The 25,547-nt window shown below is 35.8% G+C and overlaps 1 protein-coding gene across 1 annotated transcript in view; it reads left to right on the top strand.

The window, feature by feature from the left end:
- The window catches only part of LOC149960424 (uncharacterized), a 38,589-nt gene extending 16,750 nt beyond the window's left edge, over positions 1–21,839 (top strand). The window contains exons 2-3 of the mRNA XM_090175891.1: positions 20,174–21,749; positions 21,810–21,839. Coding sequence (XP_090032017.1) covers positions 20,184–21,749; positions 21,810–21,839 — 1,596 coding nt within the window. The 5' untranslated portion in view covers positions 20,174–20,183. The remainder of the gene's footprint in view (positions 1–20,173; positions 21,750–21,809) is intronic.
- The last annotated feature ends 3,708 nt before the right edge of the window (positions 21,840–25,547 follow it).

Below are 25,547 nucleotides of genomic sequence, written 5' to 3'. Positions count from 1 at the left end.
AAAACCAGGTAACTCGAAAAACTTGGTTTTTTTTAAAAATTAATTTACATTAATTGTTCGCGTTTCGCCACCTTATTTTCAAAACCAGGTAACTCGAATAATTCTTTTCCGATAACATTCCTCTTGGGTTTATTAAGTTAATACATCAGTGGGATTGTGTGTACTTAAATGTCCGTGACATCTTGTTACTTTCAAAACCGCGCGAGATTTCTTGAGGGAACGCAATTTTTTCCTTCATTATTCTTAACTATAACGTTACAAAACCGATACAAGAATTAATGTACGGAGCATTTATGTACCCCAAACTGATTTGCAAATACGCGATATTCGGCGCATTCCGCCACAGGGCGGCTTGGTGTTTCGCGGGGCCTGGTGCGTAAGCCAATATCGGGGCCCCTCTTTTTAGACGATTTTTAATGAATACTACTTTTTGTTAAAGAAACTACAAAATCATATTGGATTAAATATTTATTAACATATGAAATCAATGAATTTTTGAATTGTTTTAACGCGCGTACTATAATTCCAATTTCGCGGGGCCCCAATTTTTCGGGAACCGCGGGGTTTTGAGCACTGGCACCTTACGCACACCCATCCAAGCCGGTCATGTTTCGCCAAACTTGTTTATCAAAAGGAACTGGTTTTCTAATGCTATTTTGGTTCGGCATTAAAAATGGAGTCACCATTTCTACAATTTGATAGAATGTGCCCTTTTTACACACAATCCTTAGGGATTTGTGTGTATTGCGATCACCTACTGTGTAGGCGCCGCCGCCCCCGCTGCCGTACACACGATTGCTCGCGGTACGTTAGTAGTACAAAGGCGATTGATATCTCAATCGATAGGCACTATTATAGGCTCGACGGGATTTTCGTAACTTTGGGATCGGAGCCCGAGAAGTTGGGCAAATGCCCAATTTACTATTATTGGTGGTTTCGCTTTGTGTGGTTGATATTTTATTTAAAATTAAGTCCAATAACGTTAAAAAATATATTTTTGTTTAGGTAAGGATTCAGCGGATCTACAACTTTAGTTATATCAGTAAATTTTAAATTTAAGGATATTTTTCAGGTAAATTTACGGGACCCCAATTTTAGCGGTTTTATATTTTCGCCTAAGAGTCTACATAACGTTTCTTAATTTAAGTCCGATTTTCATGAGAGTTATATTTTTGAATAGCTGTGGTTTCCATATAACCTAGATTTGCAATTACGTTGCTTAATTTTAATTCTAAGTGAGGTTTTTTAGACAGCGTATACGGACCCCCGCAACTTCCGACATTGTAAATCCGCGTGTCTATACACTCTTTTTTTGGGAATTTTGCTGGGCGCGTTCATGTTGAGTTTACCCCCCTTAACCCCCACTCTCCATATCCTGGGACCATAGTGCTTTTCTTTTACGAACCTTGTCCTGGGACCATGGCAAATAACACCCAGAAGGACTAGTAAGGCAAGCAAAAGTTCGTATAGATAATTTTCCCTAGAACTGTCACGCGCAACTAACGTAGCGCTACCTTCCGATATTTAGCGGAAATGAAAATTTAGGACAATATGGCTGCCTACCGACGTCGGGTTAATTTGACATTACTTTATTCAGCAAAAAATCCTGCGGATGTTTTTAAACTTATAACTTCGTATGTTTTAGTATCTGAAGGTCTGCTTGAAATGTCATTTATCTTCTCAACAGATTTAATAATTATTCTTTGAAATTGGGTTTCAAAAATATCTGCACATTATAAATAACTTCAGCAAAGGCTTAAAAGTTAAAAATTATTTATTTAACGAATTCTTTAAAAAACGTTTCAGTGAAGTTACATTTAATTTTTAACCATCTTACTTAATAAAGAAGTATGTATGCTAACATTGTTTTCTAATATAATATAATAATAATAATATAATAAAATGTATTTACCATTTATCAATGTAAACTCCAGAGAAGAGCGGTAGATGGCGCGCTGTTCGAAAGCTAGACGAACAACCGCCCACCGGTGGTACCAAGTAATGGCCGACTAGCGGGCGGCCAAAAAGAGGGGTCGAAAAGACCGCGAAAAAGAGTGTATAGAGATCTAAACGCCAGTTTCCCTCTCGCATTTTTCAAGGCCGTTCGCGCCGAGCTTTCAGCGTATGTCCAGAAGTAACAATAAGTGTGACACTCAACGTTTTACGCACGTTTAACGCCCTCTTCACGCACGTTGTACGACAGGAAGAAGGTAAGTTAAGAAGAAACCACCTATGGACTGTGAGAAGGATGATAAAATACGCGAAAAGGTAGATTAGTCCATAATTAAAAGGGATAATAAAGCTAAATCCTAAACAAATTTTAAGAAATTAAAAAAATTAAAAAACTTACTAATAACTCGTACCAATAGGTCTTCCTTATTTCCGAAACCAGGTAACTCGAAAAATTCGATTTGTCTAGAAATTAATTGAAATTAACGTGTTCACGTTTCCTTAGCTTATTTCCAAAACTAGGTAACTCTAAACATTCGTTTTCGATAAAATTCCTCTTGGGTTTACAAGATTATCGAAAAGTTGTTCAAATATAAATTTAATATTTGAAATATAGTTAATACATCGGGGGGATTGTGTGTACCAAGAATGTATTGAATGGGAAAGCAGACGAATTTAAGCTACAAAGGCTGCGAGGATGGGAATCAGAATCCTGTAGTCCAATATTCTTAGTAACTTCAATACATTCTTGGTGTACTTAAATGTCCGTGACATCTTGTTCATTCTAAAATTATCATGAAGGTCGACTTCATCTATAGATGGCTTAATTATCGTATCCCACCATTCATTGAATTTTGATTATTTTATCATTTTACCAATTTTAGCCGATATAAGTGGGTTTAACACAATTTTATTAATTTTTGGATGTTTTACTCAATTTTATAATTTACCCCAAAATTTGATCATTTTACCCCATTTTAGACGATATTAGCTGGTTTAACACGATTTGATCCAATTTTAAACATTTTAGCTCATTTTACCCAATTTTGGTCAATTTATCCAATTTTTGTCGATTACAAATAAAAAAATTATTTGACAACACCTTATTTATGTAAAATTTTGCAAATATTGATGAATTTCACCCAAAATAGTTCAAATTGAGCATTTTAGTTGAGATTTGAAAATTTTATTTTTTGTTTTATTTCTGAAACAATTTCCCAGTGAAACCGAAAAAATCCCATGCATTTTTAAATGTAGATTTTTCATTTTCAGTTGCCAAAATATTTTTCGGTTGCCATAGCAATACGAAAGCCCAGCGTAACTTTTACCTTGGTGAAAATTTATGTTACCCCAAGGAATACATACCCCCCGGGTTTCATCACAATCGGTTATTAACACCTCGGGTACACTCCTCGTGAGAGCGATTCACACAGTGAAGCCTTCACAGGAATAAAATCGCCCCCTAGCGAGGTACTGTCAAAGGCTACGTAAGACGCGGGAGCAAGTGGCAGCAAAACGGTAACGAAGGCCGTTATAGCGCAGCTTCTCTTGTGAATAGCTTTCATTAAAACATTCGCGCGTAAAATATAGGAAACCTCATATTATAGACTTATGGTATCACACATAATACGATAAACTTAAAAATCTGAATCTTTATTAAAATATAAATCTATGAAATATTACGCGTAATATTCAGTAGTATTAAACGGTACTACACTCTGTACAAGGTATTACAAGATAAAGAAAATTCAATTTATTTAAAGCGATTAAAAGATTAGAAGATATAACAAGATAAGTTTTTAGTTTTATCTGGTATTCCCAAATATTGACATAGTCACTAATTTAAAAACCTAATAAGTCCATGGTATCGAAATATTTAAAAATTGAGTCTTTAATGAAAAGGTCTCATGGATAATAAAAACGTTTTTTAATAAAAAGATTTACAAAAAATTTACATTGTGTTACACATAATAAACAAGTTGGCAAGCCTAAATATATCTCTCCTCGGAAGAATTGTCCCTAGTGTTATTAAAGGGGTCCCTCACTCACAACAGGGGAAGGCATAGGGGTCACAAAAAATATGTTTTTCAAGCACACTGCAAGTCTGGATTTTATGTTACCCCTATGCCTCCCCCTGTTGTAAGTGATGGATCCCTTTAATTTCTCGAGACGACCCTTAAAGATATCTCCGCAATTCAGAGTTATTTACTAAAAACGTAAGCTTGTTTCAATCCCTGCCCGGTATAAAATTTTAATTTTAATTAAAATAATTGAGACGAAACAACAGAGTTTAATTTATTCAGAATATTATAAATTAAGTAGTTACAACAGCGAGTTCGACGTACTAAAACAATGCACAATTGAATTTAACCCTATTTACAGAACAAGTTTATCAGTTAAATATAATACGAAGCAAATTTCAATGAAAGAAATATCTACAGAGGGTATTTGAATTTTTCTCGCTTACGACATACTTGCCGCATCTTTAACGCTCATTTTGTTTCAACACTCGCCCTTGATGAAGATACCGTAGAATAGCTATATTCGATAACTGGTAGTGGACGACTCGTAGACTTCCGGTTGACGTTGTGACACATACCGCATGAAAAAGACCAATATCGTACAATTTCCAATATCACATAATGACTCGCACACCCAGGAAAGCAATGACTGCATTAGGAATCGTAGATGTCCAAATATCCACACCAATAAAAAATGTATTAACAAGAAGCAAAAAACTTACCATTCACAAAAAGCACAGAAAGCCCCTTGACTGAATAATAAATGACCGTAGGCGGAACTGTTAGGGCTCTTTATAAATAAAACAAACAAACCCAATTGATAAACTGCATTAAACATCTTAATCAGTCGAGAAAACGTTTAAAATAAATTACGAAGTAATGACGACCCAGTTAAAAACCCAGACCACTATGTAAACAACTCGATATTTTCTTCATAAACAAACTTTTACGGTTTTGCCCTTGAATACTAATACGCTTAACACACGCAATAGATAAAAAAAGACTGAAAAAACGAAATGAATTACAAAAAACTAACGGGTTCTACCCTTTAACCATTTTATCTGCTGACTGCGCTAAAACAAGATTTGACCTTTAAATTTTCATACGTAAAATATTTTGACTTTAAAAAGTTCACAAAAATTAAAAAACAAAGTTCAATAAACAATGTCCACAGATATTGTATTGATCCGTTTAGTAAAAAACCCGCCTTAATGGTTCCTTTACTTTAATATTAACCCCAAGGAAGTCAATGGCTCGGCGGTGAACTATCCGCATTGTTACAATGCGATCGGAGTTCAATTCCTGATCACGATCAAATTTTACATTAAAATACTACAATATTTAATTAAATATAAGATTAATATAATTTATAAATATTTAATTAAATATAAGATTAATATAATTTATAAATATTTAATTAAATATAAGATTAATATAATTTATAAATATTTAATTAAATATAAGATTAATATAATTTATAAATATTTAATTAAATATAAGATTAATATAATTTATAAATATTTAATTAAATATAAGATTAATATAATTTATAAATATTTAATTAAATATAAGATTAATATAATTTATAAATATTTAATTAAATATAAGATTAATATAATTTATAAATATTTAATTAAATATAAGATTAATATAATTTATAAATATTTAATTAAATATAAGATTAATATAATTTATAAATATTTAATTAAATATAAGATTAATATAATTTATAAATATTTACAAAGTCCCCTAGGAGGGGTTATACAACCACCGTGTCTGTCTGTGGGTCTGTGGGTCAGTGGGTCTGTGGGTCTGTGGGTCTGTGGGTCTGTGGGTCTGTGGGTCTGTGGGTCTGTCAGGCCTGCGAACGCGTTCGTATTTTCGGTGCAAAGTGTAATCCCTGCGTACGCAGTTTCTCAAAGGGTTTTTGTAATGTTTATGCGTAGGTTCTGAGTGTTGAATTTGTTGTGTTTGTGTTCTGATGGTTGTGCATGTTGAGTCTGTTGTGTTTATATGGGCGTTTTCTCTCCAACTTCTTCTTAATGACTTTGGGACGGACCAAGTGCTGAGTGTAATGCTACCTCTCAACGTCCAATGGCAGGGTTTCCACCAGTTGTACACGGTATTCGTCTTAGTATCAATTTGCGATCGCATCGGGCGGGATTTGAACCCGAGACCTCCTGATTGACAGGCGGACGTTCTACCACAGAACCACCGACACTTGTTACGCCTTATTGAAAATTAGACCTTCAGATTTATAGGAAGCGTATTTAATAGAGTACAAAATTTTGGTTTAATTGAAATAGAATTGAAATTGAAATTATTGCATCGAAGAAATTCTAATTTAGCGTTTCTCTATTGATTAAAAACAAATGCGCCACCCAGGTTTCGAACCCAGACCATTCGGCTTGGCAGTCGAGCGCTCTACCACAGAACCACCGATAGCTGCTTAGATTCACTGAAATTAAGACAGGCATCGTAAGCATAATAGGTAATAAAGTCTTTTTTTATTAATGAATTTATGAAGGCCTAATCTGGTTTTTTTTAAAGGTTAAATCTTGTTTTAGCGCAGTCAGCCGAGATTAGAGGTTTAAAGGGTAGACCCTGTGGGTGGTCCACTTTGTTAGTTTTTTTTGTTATTTATTTACGGGTATTCTTAACGACCTATATATAGTTGTGTTAATTCAAAGGAGATAATTTAACGTTAATTGCTTTAAGAGCTGGCGGTTAGTCAAGTGGCTCTCTGTGCTTTGTTGATGGTAAGGTTTTTGCTTCTTGTAAATATATTTGGTGTGGATATTTGGATATCTACGATTTCTAACGCAGTCAATGATTTCTTGGGTGTGCGAGTCATTATATGATATTGGAAATTGGACGGCATTGGTCTTTTTCATGCGGTATGTGTCACAACGTCAACTGGAAGTTGAAATAAAATGAGCGTTAAAGATGCGGCAAGTATTTCGTAAGCGAGAAAAATGCAAATCTGTAGATGTTTCTTTCATTAAAATTTGCTTAGTATTATATTCAACTGATAAACATGTACTGTAAAAAGGGTTAAATTCAATTGTGCATTGTTTTAGTGAATCTAACTCGCTGTTGAAACTACTTAATTTATAATATTCTGAATAAATTAAACTCGATTGTTTCGTCTCAATTATTTAAATTAAAATTAAAATTTTATACCGGGCCGGGTTTGAACCGAGAATACGTTTTTCGTAAATAACTCTGAATTGCGGAGATATCTTTGGGGGTCGTGTCGAGAAATTAATACCACTAGGGACAATGCTTCCGAGGAGAGGTATATTTTGGCTCGCAAACTTGTTAGTCTTACACGAGCCGTATAGGCTCTTAGTAAGACTCATGGTCTCGCTCCGTGACACTTATCGGTGTAATAATAAGTGTGACACTTATCGGAGTAATACGCGATGCTTACTACGTATGACCAAAAGGATCAAATAAGTGTGACACTTATCTGAGTAATACGCGATACTTACTACGTATGACCAAAAGTATCAAATAAGTGTGACACTTCTCGGTGTAATAATAAGTGTGACACTTATCGGAGTAATACGCGATGCTTACTACGTATGACCTGTAGTAACAAATAAGTGTCACACTTATCGGAGTAATACGCGATGCTTACAACGTATGACCTGTAGTAACAAATAAGTGTGACACTTATCGGAGTAATACGCGATGCTTACAACGTATGACCTGTAGTAACAAATAAGTGTGACACTTATCGGAGTAATACGCGATGCTTACAACGTATGACCTGAAGTAACAAATAAGTGTGACACTTATCGGAGTAATACGCGATGCTTACAACGTATGACCTGTAGTAACAAATAAGTGTGACACTTATCGGAGTAATACGCGATGCTTACAACGTATGACCTGAAGTAACAAATAAGTGTGACACTTATCGGAGTAATACGCGATGCTTACAACGTATGACCTGTAGTAACAAATAAGTGTGACACTTATCGGAGTAATACGCGATGCTTACAACGTATGACCTGAAGTAACAAATAAGTGTGACACTTATCGGAGTAATACGCGATGCTTACAACGTATGACCTGAAGTAACAAATAAGTGTGACACTTATCGGAGTAATACGCGATGCTTAAAACGTATGACCTGAAGTAACAAATAAGTGTGACACTTATCGGAGTAATACGCGATGCTTACAACGTATGACCTGCAGTAACAATTAAGTGTGACACCTGGCAATGAAATAATATCATCGCCTTCTTGGCGAACTTGTTTTATTTTAAAAGTCATGGCTGGTACGAGATAGTCACATTTCTTCAAGGGGGTAGTCACTTAAGTAATCAGGCGTTCAAATCATAGGTAATCACGGGAATTAACTTATAATAATCACTGGAAATCACCGAAAAATACTGGTAATCACCGATTATTTTACGAAAATCAGTAATCAGGTGTACAAAATATTTACGAACGACTACCCCCTAGCATTGTTCTCACACGCACTCATTGCTTTGATATAAATAGAGCTCTTCTATATATTGTAATTTAATATTTTGACATTTTTCCAGCCATGTTTCCGGAAATTAAAATGATTGTGTTGTCCGTAAGCTGAATTAAATTAGAGGTTAAGAAGACCTACCCAATGCGTAACTGAACGGCAAACTGGAAACGAACGCCAAAGAATATTTTTCTCCCCGTTCGAACGTCATTAGGTTTAATTTCAATAGAGGTTAAGAAGACCTAACGTATACGGGAACGGGAACGCGTAACGTGGCCTACACGTACGACGGCAAAAATTATTAAGAAACATTGAACAAAATATCGTCCGCTTTCACAGGTATTCGGACGAGATAAAAATATTTTCACGCGTTCGGGGTCACTTTCTCTTCTTAACCTCTCCATTGAAAGGCTGGAATAGTTGTTAAAGCAGACGGACTTTGGCTAACTAATTAGAAAGTGTGAAAAGAAAAAATTGTAGTGCCTTTACAATTTGTTCTGTTCACACTTTCCAATTAGTTGGCCTAAGTTCATTGCCCAAACTAAATGGCCCAATAAAATTGTATAGTCTGAAGTTTTTTTCAAATCTACCGGTCGAAAAGGTAATACTTTATATATTTCCTCTGCAGTCGTTTTACCTCTGTAATTTTCTACTAGAAGAAGGAATTGCCGAGCCATGGAGCAAACTAACGCTAGGGACGGTTCATAAGATAGCAAATTTGAAAAATATTCGTTGACAACGCTCCCTAGCGAGCTTTCGGTGCGGCTCCGAAAAAGTTATTGAGTTTGTTTTTGAACGGAGGACTGTGATAACAAAGCTCAGTTGCGATATAAAAATTTACATTTATTGTAACTTCGTTTTGGCTTGGGAAAAGCTATGAAATCTAAATCTATCATGTAGTCTTTATGCGCTTGCCGATTTCACTTTTCCAGCCACTATACACACATATCTTTGGTCTAACCATAATACCAACTTCTTAATAAACACCGAAATTATAGATCATAAAACTATCGATTTGAATAAATGTGTACTTATTTGTTTAAACTTCAAAAGACTATGGTTGTTAAGCTTCACAAAGCAGACGAATTGTTAGACCACATTGGCACGATCACGTATATCAGTTACCGAACGAAATTGTAGGTGGCGTCAAGATCGTAACAATTTCCTCTTTGAATCACCAAATTATGATCGGGGGGCCAAAAACGCGATCGGGGTTGCCATCGCTTGCAGGTCAAATCTGTGTCCGTAAACCGTCCCTAGCGTTAGTTTGTTCCATGGCCGAGCTACTTTTTACGAAAGGTCGCTTGGGATTGCGGGGCGGGGGGGGGGGGGTTGCTAGATAGTCTCGAGGTTCCTGATTTTCTGTCTCCAAGCGGAAATGTCCAGGTGCCCTCGCGACCCTATGGCGCTTTCTTGGGATCTTTCCACCTGGTAGTGGGTCAGAGGCTCGCGAACATGATAAGTTTTCCATGGTATCGCTGTTAGCTGAGGGGATATTATTGGTCTAGTTTTTGGGGAAAATCTGGTTCGAGATGGCTCGGAAGGTATTGCACCACGGTAATACGCCAATTAGCTCTATAATGTGAGGGCTCTAATTTTAGTATTGCTGAAGGCAGGAATTTAGTTTTTAATTTATTTTAAGAGAACGGTTTAATTGATTAACTTATTTTTTATATTTAAAGGTAGGTTAGACCAGATCCTATGAGCTATGTAAATTTTACGGGAGTCCTATGTACCAGTTATAAACTATTTAAGTTCTTAAGTTTAAGTTAAATTTAATCATTTCTAAGTCGCGGGGGTTATTATTATGTATTAGAACTTCAAATTATATGACGTTTGGTATATGGTACGTTACGAGGGGTCAAGAATATCCATTAAAATTGAATAAATTAATACAAAACAATATGTTCAAAACCAAATTGGTCTGACTCGGGGGCTTTGAGAATCGGTAGTCAGAGTGCGGGGGGGGGGGGGGAATGTAAGTATGTGGGGGGAAAGTGAATCTGAAGGGTTACATAATGTTTATGGTCCTATTATAGTTGTTACTCTTCATTCCGAAGTAGAGGGGTGTCGAACCACCAATTTGTGCATTGCGTAATTTGTGAAGAACAATAAGCCGTAGTTTCCACGAGCGTCATATTGTTACGTTTTCTATGCGCACGAAGAAGACCCAAACTTAAGATACCCGCCCATAGACAAAACACCCGCCCTTACGGTCAACTAACCTTTGTTGATTAATGCAATTCAAATACGTTTTGCGTTGAAGACAACAGTTAGAACAAGCCTATACGGCTTTATTAGAGCTGGAAATCAACGCTGGTTTCATTGTATTAAAGTACAAAAGTTTGAGAGGTGTAGTGGTCAGTAAGAAAAATGAAGAATCTGCGGCTTTATCGCGCAAATGGAATTTGGAAATTGGTAATTTTGTGTATTTCATTTTGATTAATTTATTTGAAATTATATTTCATGTGGTCACCAAAGATTGCACGTACCTCTACATCGATGCCAACAACAGTTTTATTTCGCGGTGACATTTTATCGCAAAACAAACATTCTATCTAAAGCGTTTCGGGGAATGCGGTTGAAGTGTTTTATCGGAACAATCGAGTTATCAGTTAGTTCCGAGGTCTCTAAAGGGAACCTTTGAAGCGGACGGAAATTCCATGTCCTCCTTCCGAGTTCAAACCGTCGGCTGAATGTTTGCCGAGGTGTACACGTTGTAAAATGCGCGCACCTTAAAAATTTAAATTTTTAAACCAATATTTCTCATTAATGACCGTAAAAAAGTAACGTGGATTTTGCTTCCAGCCAATGAAATTTGACGAAAATAATTTACAAAGTTCTAATGTGTCAGTTTTAAAATAAGTGGGATGGCGGAGTGGTTAGCGCTTTCGCCTCGCACCAAGAGGAGCCGGGTTCGATCCCAGCTTGTGGCACTGGGTGTAAACTCGGAACTACTCCTTCTACGTTGAGTTTGCAAGTTCTCTCCGCACTGGTTAAAGGGGTTTTCCACCGAGATCTTCGGTTTCCCCGTCCCATAAAAACTTGTATAGGTTAACGGTAATATAAGTGTAGGGAGCTGTTGGCTCGCGTGGCATGAAGGCTTGCCACCACCCTCCTACGCATTGTAAATAGGCCACCTGTTTAAAGGCATTATAAGTCGCTAGATGACTTGGGCGTCAGGTGGTGCCTTGGGTATTAGCCTAGCTGGTTATTATTTATTGATTATTAAAATTCGATATTAATTAATAGAGAGATATAGACTCCCCGAAGACGTGTAGGAGTGCAGTTTTTACAGGATAAGGCTCGGTCTTTAATCCTACAAGTTTCCCGTACACGTTTTCGAGGCGTGTCTACTCCTGTTTAATATATCTTGTGATTCTGGTGATGAAGTATTATTCTTGGATTCTGAAGGGCGTTGGAGGTTTACAAAATAGTTTGCGTCGACGCTGCGTTTAAGTCCTCCCCAAAAACAGTTGTTATTTCTTGTTGTTGAGATTAGTTAGGTAAAGATCGCACTAACCTTAAATAGTTACGGCAGTTTAATTAATTGCGTGGTGCACGACGGAAGTGGCCACCCTGGGCCATATGGGCACAGGGGTCCGGTTGATGGTCCCTTTCGTCACTACTTATCGCGCCAATAGGACGATAACCTTTTCGCTACCTACAGTCACAGCCCGGCCCTTAAATTCATATTAATGGTCCAGTATAGACGAAATATTAAAATAGGGGCTTGGTGAGATTGGTAATCCACAACCCGGGTGTCAGCTATCCAGAATGCCGCAGGCAAAGGAGGAAGCCGAAGCTTAGGTTGAACAAGGCGGACCTGCCATAATTTCAGTTCCGGCATTAAGTTTCAAGTTATTAAAACCATTTGATTCGCGCCGACATGGATGCTGCGCCCAAATTCACGTTACGAACACGATGCTTCATCTCCTCTCTGTTGAAACGTCCGTTTCTTTTCTCGCCTTCACGGGTTCGGCGATATCCATGAGCAATGTTAGTCCGCTCGCTTTTCAAGCAACGCTATAAAGAACGCAAGAAAAGAGGAAGACGTCAGAATCTTTGTTTTAATATGTTTTTACAAGGTAGCTCACAAAAAACGATAGCGTAAATAAGCTTTGTAACCCTTCAGGTTCACTTTCCCCCGCATACATTATTTTTACTTTCGTGTGTTTTATTTACTTTAGTTATTACATTTTTCCTCGCACTCTCGACCCTCTTAATTGACAGTTATTGTTAAGTATTTTTAAAGCCCCCTACATCAAATATCTTAGAATTCCGAGCCCTATTTAATGAAACCAATCCCAGTGTTAAATATAAATTTAATTTAATGATAAACTAAAAATTTAAATAACTTTTGAACCATACATACAAATTAATTATAGGTTATAAGTCTTATAGAACTCGATCAACCCCCACGATAAAATATAAAATTAAGATAATTAATGAAACCATTCCCTCAATATAAATTAACTAAATCCCTGCCTTCGGAAACGTTAATATTAATCCCTCGCTAATGAAAGTGTTTTTCTCTCGATCACAAGACCAAAGTGCAATACATTTCGAGCCGTCTCCTCTATTTACGCCACTGCGAGCAGTAATAAGTCTGGGAAATGAAATGCCCTCAACACCCTCGAATCACCTGTTGATCAGCCAATATCTAGCCATTCCGAGAGAAGAAAACCAGATGACTGAGACCGATTCCCTCGCCTCACCAGACGTTTCAGACCGAAACCCGAAGTACCTACGCCGCTTGTAAGAAGTTCGTCGTCGTCATCCGGACATCCCTACCGTCATCCGGGCATCCGTGCCGTAAGTGTGACAGTTTGGAACTGTCACCGCGAAACTAGAAGCCCCCATCGAGCCCCTCCAAGAAACCACGTGGGCGTGTGTCTTGCGTAATCCGGAACCCCGTAACCCGGAATCCCGTAAATCGAAGAACAGCCACGAATCCAGTGATAAGTATAAATTTATCATAATCCCCCCTTGTAGAGTACCCAGGGTCGAAATACGAAATATCCGGTGAAAACACAGATAATTATTTTTGGAAAGGGGGCTTAATCCCTCGTTATTGTCCAAGAAAGAGGTTATACACAGGTCCCCACGAGGCTGAGATCGTTAGGATTATTGTCATTTTTGGTTCGTATTACCCTCGCTAATATTATTTGAGTTAGTTGCTTTATTTCAGAGTTTGATTGTAGAACGTTTAATTGTAATATTTTAATTGTAGTGTTTATTATTTAGTGTTTAGTGTGTATTTGTTTTTGCCCCCGCTTCCGTAGAGCCATAGAGTGCCAGAATTTACAAACGTTGGAATTGATCCCATAGACAACCGTAAGAGATAAAAATTTAATGAATATATGGTCAAAGAGTGTATATTTTAGTGCTTAAATTCCCCCTCGTATTTGAAAAGCGAATAGAACCCGAGGGGCTAACCACTCTCTGAAAATCTGTACACCGATTACCAATGAGTACAGCCTTTGGTAGTGCTAAATCTGTACTCATTTACGTAATCATTTTAGTGCAGTCAAAGGTACAGGCTTGTACACCGATTACGGGGAGTGGTTAGCCCCTCGATAGAACCATAGTGGAGATGGCCTAACCATCACTATTGTCAAGTTAAAATTATCCCCTCAATCCCCCCGAATTTTGTTATTTTTTTTGTATTTTAGTGTTTTTATAAAATTAAGTGTTAAATAAAGATTTTGAGATTGATTAGAGGGTTTCCATTCTGAATTCGAATCTCCACATTTTTTTATTTTGTTTCCCCCGTATGTAACCCCCTCTCTCAGATTTAAATCACTCCACGATAAGGCCCCGACTCGCATTTGATCGCCATCTTCCCCCGCCTTTGTGAATTGATATCTTTGAGCAAGGGCTAGGAATATTTCTGTCAGTCAAACATCACATGACGAAGTCCTAAATCCCTAAAAAGGCTGCAGCTTTACCGTCTTAAAAGTTATCACTTCGGAAATCTAAATTCGTAGCTTCATATCTAGTGTCAGACACTCGCCAAATAGCTTGGCAAGAAATCAAGAATAAAACATTTTTAGGCTCAAAATACGCACGATAGACAACGATATAATTGTAATTTTCAAAAGGAGCCCATCGGGCGGCCAAATTTCGTAACTGGCAGCCCTGACGAAAGTCCTCAATAGTGTATTTTTCTCGACGGACCTTGAACAGCCCTGTGATCGCCGAAACGTAGAGGACCACGCCCCCCGCCCCTTCCCCCAAATAACGAAGGGAACAAAACCACTTTATGACGCCAGATGTAGCCGTCGAAAAGCGTACTTTACAAACCCCTCCACCCTGGGTCACTTACGCAGACTCCAGCCCATGGAGAATCCTCGCCTCACAGATCGCCCAGATCTCTCTCCCTCAATATTTCATTCCCCCCTGCCTCAGCTAGGGAGGGGCTAAGGGGGCAAGAAACCAAAAACAATTTTCTGTCGTTCTCTCTCGGAAAGGGGATTTCTTCGCAGTGACCAAACGGGGCTGTTGCTGACTAGTTTCATTTCAGAAGTTCCAATTTAGTTCACGCTTTTTTCCAAACTAAGCTAAAGAGTTGTGCTGATTTCTATTGTCTTCGACTGCTGTTTTCTTAACCAAGATTTAGGGTTAACGAGTTTTCTTTTTGTTTCGTGAGTATTTTCTGCTTTTTAATTTAACGCCTTTTTTATTCTTGGTAAAATAAAGCTGGCGGAGTTAGTATTGTCGTGTTCGTTGTAGTTCGACATTTGAGATTATGCGCTTAACTGCGGCGTGGTTTTCGAATTAAATCCTGACAATTTAGATCGCTTAGCAAATTCAATTTTTATTTATTCCGAGATTTCGCGGCTGGAATATTTAATTTCTACGTACCCACCACCAATTTCGCTAAAACTTAACAAAATGTTTATTTTCGTTACTAATTAAATGAATTATTATTAATAAAATCATATCAACTCTGTGAAAGTATTGTTAATGCTTAGATATTTATTAGATAGTATTTTATGATAAACAACAATCTTTATCTGATACACTACGGTGGCTCTCAATGCAGGCCCGTAGCCAGAAAAATTTCGTTAAGGGGGCAGCAGCTTTTTGTAAGGGGGCACATTTTTTCGTTACCTAATTTCGAAAATTAGTGGCGCCGTGAAATATTTTTGGTGATCAACAAAAAAACCTTCCTTTCTGAAACAGACCATTCTGCAACTTAGTTACCTATAAATAACGATCTAAACCTTAAACAAAGACAAGTGGTCCAAAAGGAAAATTTCAACGAATAGAAGTTTAAAAAACTAATAAAGATGAAGGGGCAGATAATATTCTTTAAGAGGGAATGGATTAGATTGAGGGGGCCGGTGGGGGGCAAATAAAATTTTCATTTGAGGGGGCAACATTTATTTTTACGGGCCTGTCACAATGAAAAGTTCAGCCTTAGTTCACGAGGCTATAAACTGTTAAACCAGGGACTAAAATACGTTTTTAACCAAGGCTTAGTCATGGTCCACTGCCCATGCTCACTTCGCTAGCACCAGGCGGCCTGCCCAAATAATGTAAAATCCGTGTTTTGGGGCGAATCGAAAGTGTGTTTTTATTGTCTTCGTCGGCCGTCGGGGAGCGCCACCTCCGGACCTTAAAGTCGGCTACTTTTACGATATAAAAAACATGGTTTTCTATGGCGCGAAACTTGACCATAATGAGTTCAATTTACTGAAAGTTATTTAAATATTGAAAAATTAGAGTTAATTTATGCTTGGGTTACAAATTAAAGATCAATTTCCATAAATAACCCCTCAAATACTTCAACGGTTGTCTCGCGTGGCATGAAGGGCTTGCCACCACCCTTCTACGCATTGTAACCCGGACACCTGTTACTTGATAACGCACAAGCAACATTGTTTATGTTGTCGAAGGTGGTGCCTTGGGTATTAGCTCTATTTTAAAAAAAAATGTAAAATAGTTTATGTGAATAGTTAAGCTTTGTCGGATTTAAGATTGGTTGTCTTTTAAAACCAATTTCGCGGCGGGAAATTCGAACCCTTGATGATTGGTTAACGCTGAATCGTATTTGATTAAGTAATATATATAAATCATTTTTCTTATTATGATTTAAAGTTTTAATTTTAATTTTAAGTACTTACGTAACAATATTTTTTGTTGAAAATACCCAAAATTCCTTCGTGTTGTGTTCCCAATCGCCCTTCGGTAATAGGAAAAACACCCAAAGTCTCTTTCCAGGGCCGGCCCTACCATAGGGGCGCCTCAGGGCGGGGGAAAGACAAAACGTCACCGGCGTTTGATTTCCTTCCCGTTAGGTGAAGTAAATTTTAAGCAGCCAATGAAATACCGGGACTATTCGTTTTATTTGAAGCGGATGAGCGTGCTGGGGGGACCAACGGGTGGATTGAGAGAAAGGCTAAAAACGTCTCGACATAGACATTCTCCCGAGGTATAAATAAATACATTCTGGGTTTATCTATTTTAATTATTTTATTCTATATTATAATTTTATTATTAATTTTATATTTTTTGTATATTTATTTTTATTATTTTATATATTTATTTATTTTATTTTATTTTATTTTATTTTATTTTATTTTATTTTATTTTATTTATATTATAGTATATCTATTTTAATTATTTTGCAGTATATTTTAATTTTAATTTTTTTAAATTTTTTTGTATATTAATTTTAATTTTTTTTAATTTTTTTATATATTAATTTTTATTATTTTACTGTAAATTTATTTAAATTATTTTATAATTTATTTATTTTAATTATTTTATAATTTATTTATTTTAATTATTTTATGGTGTATATATTTCAATTGTTTTATGGTGTATATATTTCAATTGTTTTATGGTATATTTATTTTAATTATTTCATACCATAAAATTACTAAAATAAATTAACTATATTTGTTTTATAGTTATTTATAATATAGTTATTCATAATATAGTTATTTATTTTATAGTTATTTTTTAAGTATTTTAATTTATAGTTATTTTTAAGTATTTTAATTTATAGTTATTTTTAAGTATTTTAATTTTTAGTTATTTTTAAGTATTTTATTATATAGCTATTTTTAAGTATTTTAATTTATAGTTGTTTATTCTAAATTACTAGAGGTGTGCAAATACCATTTATTGGGGATCGAATCAAATATAAAGTAATTTTTCTAGCCATATCAAATTACAAAACGGATACTTAAAACGTCGAATAGTTTTAATTGACTATATCGGATGAAAAAATAGTTCCATTTGACCAATCAAATACCAAATACTTTTAAATGCCAAATAGTATTTAAAATGCCTAAATAGTATTTCGAGTGCCTAATAGTATTTCGAATGCCAAAATAGTATTTCGAGTGCCTAATAGTATTTCGAATGCCTAAATAGTATTTCGAGTGCCTAATAGTATTTCGAATACCAAATCGTAACCAAAGAGTATTTCGAATAAAAAACAATAACCAAATAGTATTTCGAATGCCAAATAGTAACCAAAAGGATTTGGAATACCAAATGGTTACCGAAGACTAATACGAATGCCAAATGGTAAACAAATAGTATTTCGAATACCAAATGGTTACCAAAGACTAATACGAATGCCAAATGGTAAACCAATAGTATTTAGAATACCAAATGGTAAACAATGAGCTGCTTTGTTTATTTTCTGCTAGTGTTGGTGACGTCTAGGCTTAAAGCAAGTGTCGGCTCTAAGTTAAGTAGCTATTTTTTCAACAGATGTCGCTAGCGTCCAAATCAAAACAAGATGCTGAAGCTACATTTTCACCCAAAAGGCGGGACATAAAAATACGCTTCGCGTTGATTGGCTCGTGTGTAAATTGGTCAATAACTTCAATTATAGTAATTGTTTACAATATATTTTATATGGGGTGTATAATTTTGGTTAAAGTTCACTAAGTAGAGTAAAAGTGGTCTATATATAATACTCTATAATGGCTTTCTGACGACGTTATTGTTTCGCTATTTTGAATTTTAGCTTCCGTTCCCATTAATTCTCAACCCACTGAACGACGGGGTAGACTGTTTCCCGGAATTCGCTCACAGCGCGATGAGAAAAAAATATTCAAATAATATTTTATTGTCGATTTTTTTATTCAATGCACTTTTTATGAAATAATTTATTAGAAATGAAACTTTTTTCTCACAGCGCTTTGAGCGAATTCCGGGAAACAGTCAAACCCGTCGTTCAGTGGGATGAGTAATTACAATGTTAAAAAACTACCGCTTCTCTCGGCGCGACCACACTCCACCCGCCGTCAGAGCTTTCTAGTGAACGAATTATCCCGCCGCTAGGGGAAGCGGCGCTTAAAATTGAGCAGGCTAGCGCGTCGATCGGCCGATCTCGATCACCGCGCCGTGAACAAACACTGACTGAGCGAACTAATCGGCGATCACCCTGAGCTGGTTCAATTTCTCTTTCTCGCTTAACAAGACCAACCGACCTTCGTATTTGAAGTGCTCACTCGTTTCGAGAGGATTATCAAAAATGAACGCTCAGAATGTTTGCCCACCTCTGCATACTTTACGAAGGTATTTTAGGTAAAATAGGGTACATGACGCGGCGATCTGTTTGGACGAATCTATCTAATCAATTTTACGGTTATATCATCTTAATGGTACTCGCATCTGCAATCTCAAATTCACATCTGTAAAAAGACTGAATTCGGACCCAAATATAGGCAGTGAGATTATAAATTTTTGCCTGATTCCCCGATTCCCCTATTTTCTTTCTGTGGGGACTCGAGCCAAAGAGCCCCTACGGAATCGCCGTCACTGAACTAGAGTATAAAGTTCATAAATTATAATACTCTGCAATGGTTCTCTGACGACCTTAGTGTTTCGCTATGATGACTTAGGTTTCTGTGCCATTAATAGATGGCACCATGCTCTCCAATATAGTCGTCTTTACACACAATCCGAGGGATTTGTGCGTATTGGTTTCACATACAGTGTCGTTGCAGATTCCGCAATGTCGCACACAACATTTTCCCAATTAAGGTTATACATTTCAACGATATCTAGTTCGACGGTACATTTACCGGCCTCGTTATCCCAATAAAATGTCTTTGAATCTGAGCTTAAGATTTGGGGGTTTGTCCATTTTACTGTTTTTCGTATTTTCGCTTTGTGCATTTCATATTTTAATCAAAATTAAGTTAAATATTGTTGGGAAGGTCAGGATTATTTTTACTTCAACCTTTGGTTTTATTGGTAAATATTAAAGGTAAATATAAAGGTTCTTAGGTTAAGTCTGATTTTCATGAAAGTTATATATATATTAGCTGGGGCTAAATTTAACCTAGATATGTAAATGCGTAACTTAATTTTTATTGAGAAGTAAGTTTTTATGGACAGCGTATACGAACCCCGGCATACAAATTGCGTGTTATCATAAGTAACGTTATATTTATTATAGCTTTACGTATGTTCATTGGTGAGACAGGGTAAATTTTATTTTAATTGGTACCTATTATTTGTTAACTGCATTTTCGGTTGCATTAACTTATTTTATATTTGAGTGAAATTTCTGGCCAATTCGCTAAAAAAGGGATAAAATAAATTGTTTGACTGTGTTGTAATAATAACAGTCGTGTTAATTAAAGCATTTCCGTCGCGAAACGTATTTGGAAAATAGCTATTCTTAGCTCTAATGAACATTTTCAAACTTCATTTTTATCTATTTGTTTTCTTTAGAAATTAACTCATGATGAGCTTGATAGAGATAATCAAACGGGGTCCAGAAGATCTAAATGAGGTGCTGCAGTTCATTCGAGATGAAGCCGACGTTAATGAGACAGATTTATCCGGATGGAGTCCCTTGCAGTGGGCGGCTCGAAGAGGTCATTACGACGTTTGCAAGGCCCTCCTGGAAAACGGAGCCAAACTAAATACGCTGACTAACATCAACGGTTGGTCTCCTTTAATGCGGGCTGTCAATGAGAAACACGTAAAAGTGGTCCGCCTTCTACTTCACAACGGAGCTAGTCTGGAAATTATGGATAGAAGAAATGAAACGCCTCTGGACATAGCTAAGGCATTAGATCAAGCTCAAATAGTGGAGGTGATTGAAAAGGAATTCCCGCTTTCTCTTCGACTCTACCACGCAGCGCTTCAAGGGAACTACGACGAATGCGTGGCGCTTCTGGGGCAAAAGGCGCTAGATGAAACATGTCAGGATGGCCTCTACTGTCCGCTGATCGCAGCGACGAAAAAAGGTCATCGGGATATTGTTCAGTTATTAATAGAGAAGGGTGCGTATGTCAACTACGAACACAAGAATCACGAGAGGAATCCGCTGTATCTCGCTACGAAGAAAGGTCACACGGACATCGTCACTCTGCTGTTCGACAAAGGAGGCAACGCAAACATTAAGGTCAATGGTGATAACTTACTCCACGTGGCGGCGCGAAAAAATGACGAAAACCTGGTACGACTCCTGATACTAAACAAGGTCAACCCAAACGAAAAGAATAACGACGGTTACACACTTTTGCACTACGCCGTCATAAATGGTAATGGAGACATAGTAAATCAGTGCATTGAACACTGCGCAAATGTCAATATTGCTACAAAGAAACTAGAGACACCGTTGCATTTGGCCTGCGAAGGTGGTCATCAACAGATTGTAGAGATTCTACTGAAGAATGGAGCTAACACGGATGCCCTTGATGAAGAAGGCAATAAACCGATGGACATTCTGAACAAAAAATGCTTCAATGTTCAAAAGGAAATAAAGCTCATTGATAATATAAAAGCTCTGTTGATGCCACTACAAGCAGCCAATCCAACACCAGTTGCAAAGGGTGCAACCAATGAAGGACGTTTAGAGGTAAATAAACACGACAATTCCCATGACGATTCGGACAGTGACGTGACTGTAGAGTACCCGTTGTCCACAATGGGGTCGATGAATCAGGAACTTTGTTCACGAATCTTGGATACCACCGACATCGAAGAGCTGAACACTAAAATGGCTACACTGTCGGCTCTAGTTTTGGAATTCAACGACCTAGCGGTCAATTTGGAAATAACTGAGACCTCTTTGGCGCTAGAAACCGACACTCTGACCTATTTGAATCGGAAATTAGAGAAGACTCGAATTTTGAAACGGTTGAAGGCGAAAGATTTCCAATCCCAGCTCGCTTACGAAGGTGCTCTGCAACAATTAGCGCACACAGTGGATGAAAGCCAGCGGAAAGAAGCGGAACTCGCCGTGGAAAGGCAGAAATTCCAAACTGAAATTCCATCTTTGAAAACTAATTTAAAAAACGTTTTTCGAGAAATAAAACTTATTTTGAATAAAATCGATATGGTCTGTATTTGATCTTAGCGACTTGAATTTCCTCAAATATTTCAGTAAGACACTTGACAGAGTATCAGCGAAATCTTGAACGTATATTTTAAAACTAAGCCACTATTTTTTTTCTAACCTTTGCTTTTTCGTTTAGTTTTTTACTCTGTCCATTTACATTCTAATTTCGTAAATAATTTCTTGGTGAAGATAAATTATTTTTCTCGGCGATTGAAGAAACTCGTTTGTTTTCAGTTTTTTTACTTAAATAAAATATCTAAAATTATTATCTTTGTTCAATATGTTGAAAGAAATTTTTGGCAATAGCCCTTAAGACTTAAGTAGCGAGATAAAGAGCGGATTCACCTATTGTAAAGGAACCCGCACAGCGCCTATGGAAAAATGTCCTTCGGCCAATTTTGCTAAAATTTGGGTATGTATGGTACTTCTGACCAGTGCCGTAACAAGGCAGGTGCGACAGGTGCGGCCGCACAGGGCCCACGACCCATATGGGGGCCCATAAATTGACTTCCTGTGATTTCTATAAAATGGGGGCCCAAAATTAAGACCTTGCACAGGGCCCACGAAAGGCTAGTTACGGCACTGCTTCTGACCATGGTGAACAAAAGTCTGGCCGGGCACAACTTCCAAAAATCAAAATCTTGGCCGCTAGGGCCCGTCAAAGATCGGCGATTTACAGCTGTAACATGTTTAAAATCATATTTTTTTCTCCGACGTATTCCCACTACACTCAGCTTGTTATAAGTTTTTGACAGATTGATTAAGGTCGTCGTTTACATCGTATTCCCACTACACTGAACTTTTATAACTTCTCTGTAATTAAAGTTTCGGTTTGCGGATTGCTGTAACGGGATCCGCAGCCTGTATTGCAGTGATTGTGATAAGTGGGGTGTAGTGGGAATACGAAGTAGGCACCAAAGGTACGCGGAAATATAAATCCACGTTGTGCTTGATTTCTGAAATTTCCTACTATTAATATGCGATAGTTTTCTAGTTATTAAGAAGCAATGAACGAAACGAATCGTACCGTAAGAGTATCTGTTTATGAGGTAAGCTCAATTATAACACGCGTCACGTGAAGCGTTTTGGCACGGGGAAGTTTTAACGCTTAAAAGAACCCAAATACTGAATTTAAAAGAACCCAAATACGGAATTTAAAAGAACCCAAATACTGAATATAAAAGAACCCAAATACTGAATTTAAAAGAACCCAAATACGGAATTTAAAAGAACCCAAATACTGAATATAAAAGAACCCAAATACTGAATTTAAAAGAACCCAAATACTGAATTTAAAAGAACCCAAATACTGAATTTAAAAGAACCCAAATACTGAATATAAAAGAACCCAAATACTGAATTTAAAAGAACCCAAATACTGAATTTAAAAGAACCCAAATACTGAATATAAAAGAACCCAAATACTGAATTTAAAAGAACCCAAATACTGAATTTAAAAGAACCCAAATACTGAATTTAAAAGAACCCTAATACTGAATATAAAAGAACCCAAATACTGAATTTAAAAGAACCCAAATACTGAATTTAAAAGAACCCAAATACTGAATTTAAAAGAACCCAAATACTGAATTTAAAAGAACCCAAATACTGAATATAAAAGAACCCAAATACTGAATTTAAAAGAACCCAAATACTGAATTTAAAAGAACCCAAATACTGAATTTAAAAGAACCAGAATACTGAATTTAAAAGAACCCAAATACTGAATATAAAAGAACCCAAATACTGAATTTAAAAGAACCCAAATACTGAATTTAAAAGAACCCAAATACTGAATATAAAAGAACCCAAATACTGAATTTAAAAGAATCCAAATACTGAATTTAAAAGAACCCAAATACTGAATTTAAAAGAATCCAAATACTGAATTTAAAAGAACCCAAATACTGAATTTAAAAGAACCCAAATACTGAATTTAAAATAACCCAAATACTGAATTTAAAAGAACCCAAATACTGAATTTAAAAGAACCCAAATACTGAATATAAAAGAACCCAAATACTGAATTTAAAAGAACCCAAATACTGAATATAAAAGAACCCAAATACTGAATTTAAAAGAACCCAAATACTGAATTTAAAAGAACCCAAATACTGAATTTAAAAGAACCCAAATACTGAATTTAAAAGAACCCAAATACTGAATATAAAAGAACCCAAATACTGAATTTAAAAGAACCCAAATACTGAATTTAAAAGAACCCAAATACTGAATTTAAAAGAACCCAAATACTGAATTTAAAAGAACCGAAATACTGAATTTATAAGAACCCAAATACTGAATTTAAAAGAACCAGAATACTGAATTTAAAAGAACCCAAATACTGAATTTAAAAGAACCCAAATACTGAATTTAAAAGAACCCAAATACTGAATATAAAAGAACCCAAATACTGAATTTAAAAGAACCCAAATACTGAATTTAAAAGAACCCAAATACTGAATTTAAAAGAACCCAAATACTGAATATAAAAGAACCCAAATACTGAATTTTAAAGAACCCAAATACTGAATTTATAAGAACCCAAATACTGAATTTAAAAGAACCAGAATACTGAATTTAAAAGAACCCAAATACTGAATATAAAAGAACCCAAATACTGAATTTAAAAGAACCCAAATACTGAATATAAAAGAACCCAAATACTGAATTTAAAAGAACCCAAATACTGAATTTAAAAGAACCCAAATACTGAATTTAAAAGAACCCAAATACTGAATATAAAAGAACCCAAATACTGAATTTAAAAGAACCCAAATACTGAATTTAAAAGAACCCAAATACTGAATTTAAAAGAACCCAAATACTGAATTTAAAAGAACCCAAATACTGAATTTATAAGAACCCAAATACTGAATTTAAAAGAACCCAAATACTGAATATAAAAGAACCCAAATACTGAATTTAAAAGAACCCAAATACTGAATTTAAAAGAACCCAAATACTGAATTTAAAAGAACCCAAATACTGAATTTAAAAGAACCCAAATACTGAATTTAAAAGAACCCAAATACTGAATTTAAAAGAACCCAAATACTGAATTTAAAAGAACCCAAATACCGAATTTAAAAGAACCCAAATACTGAATTTAAAAGAACCCAAATACTGAATTTAAAAGAACCCAAATACTGAATTTAAAAGAACCCAAATACTGAATTTAAAAGAACCCAAATACTGAATTTAAAAGAACCCAAATACTGAATTTAAAAGAACCAGAATACTGAATTTAAAAGAACCCAAATACTGAATATAAAAGAACCCAAATACTGAATTTAAAAGAACCCAAATACTGAATATAAAAGAACCCAAATACTGAATTTAAAAGAACCCAAATACTGAATTTAAAAGAACCCAAATACTGAATTTAAAAGAACCCAAATACTGAATATAAAAGAACCCAAATACTGAATTTAAAAGAACCCAAATACTGAATTTAAAAGAACCCAAATACTGAATATAAAAGAACCCAAATACTGAATTTAAAAGAACCCAAATACTGAATTTAAAAGAACCCAAATACTGAATTTAAAAGAACCCAAATACTGAATTTAAAAGAACCCAAATACTGAATTTATAAGAACCCAAATACTGAATTTAAAAGAACCAGAATACTGAATTTAAAAGAACCCAAATACTGAATTTAAAAGAACCCAAATACTGAATTTATAAGAACCCAAATACTGAATTTAAAAGAACCAGAATACTGAATTTAAAAGAACCCAAATACTGAATATA

Source organism: Leiobunum rupestre, chromosome 1 (genome assembly GCF_980474605.1).
Source record: "Leiobunum rupestre chromosome 1, qqLeiRupe1.1.hap1, whole genome shotgun sequence".
In the NCBI taxonomy this organism is placed as follows: domain Eukaryota; kingdom Metazoa; phylum Arthropoda; class Arachnida; order Opiliones; family Sclerosomatidae; genus Leiobunum; species Leiobunum rupestre.
This window is presented reverse-complemented; position numbering and strand designations above follow the sequence as displayed.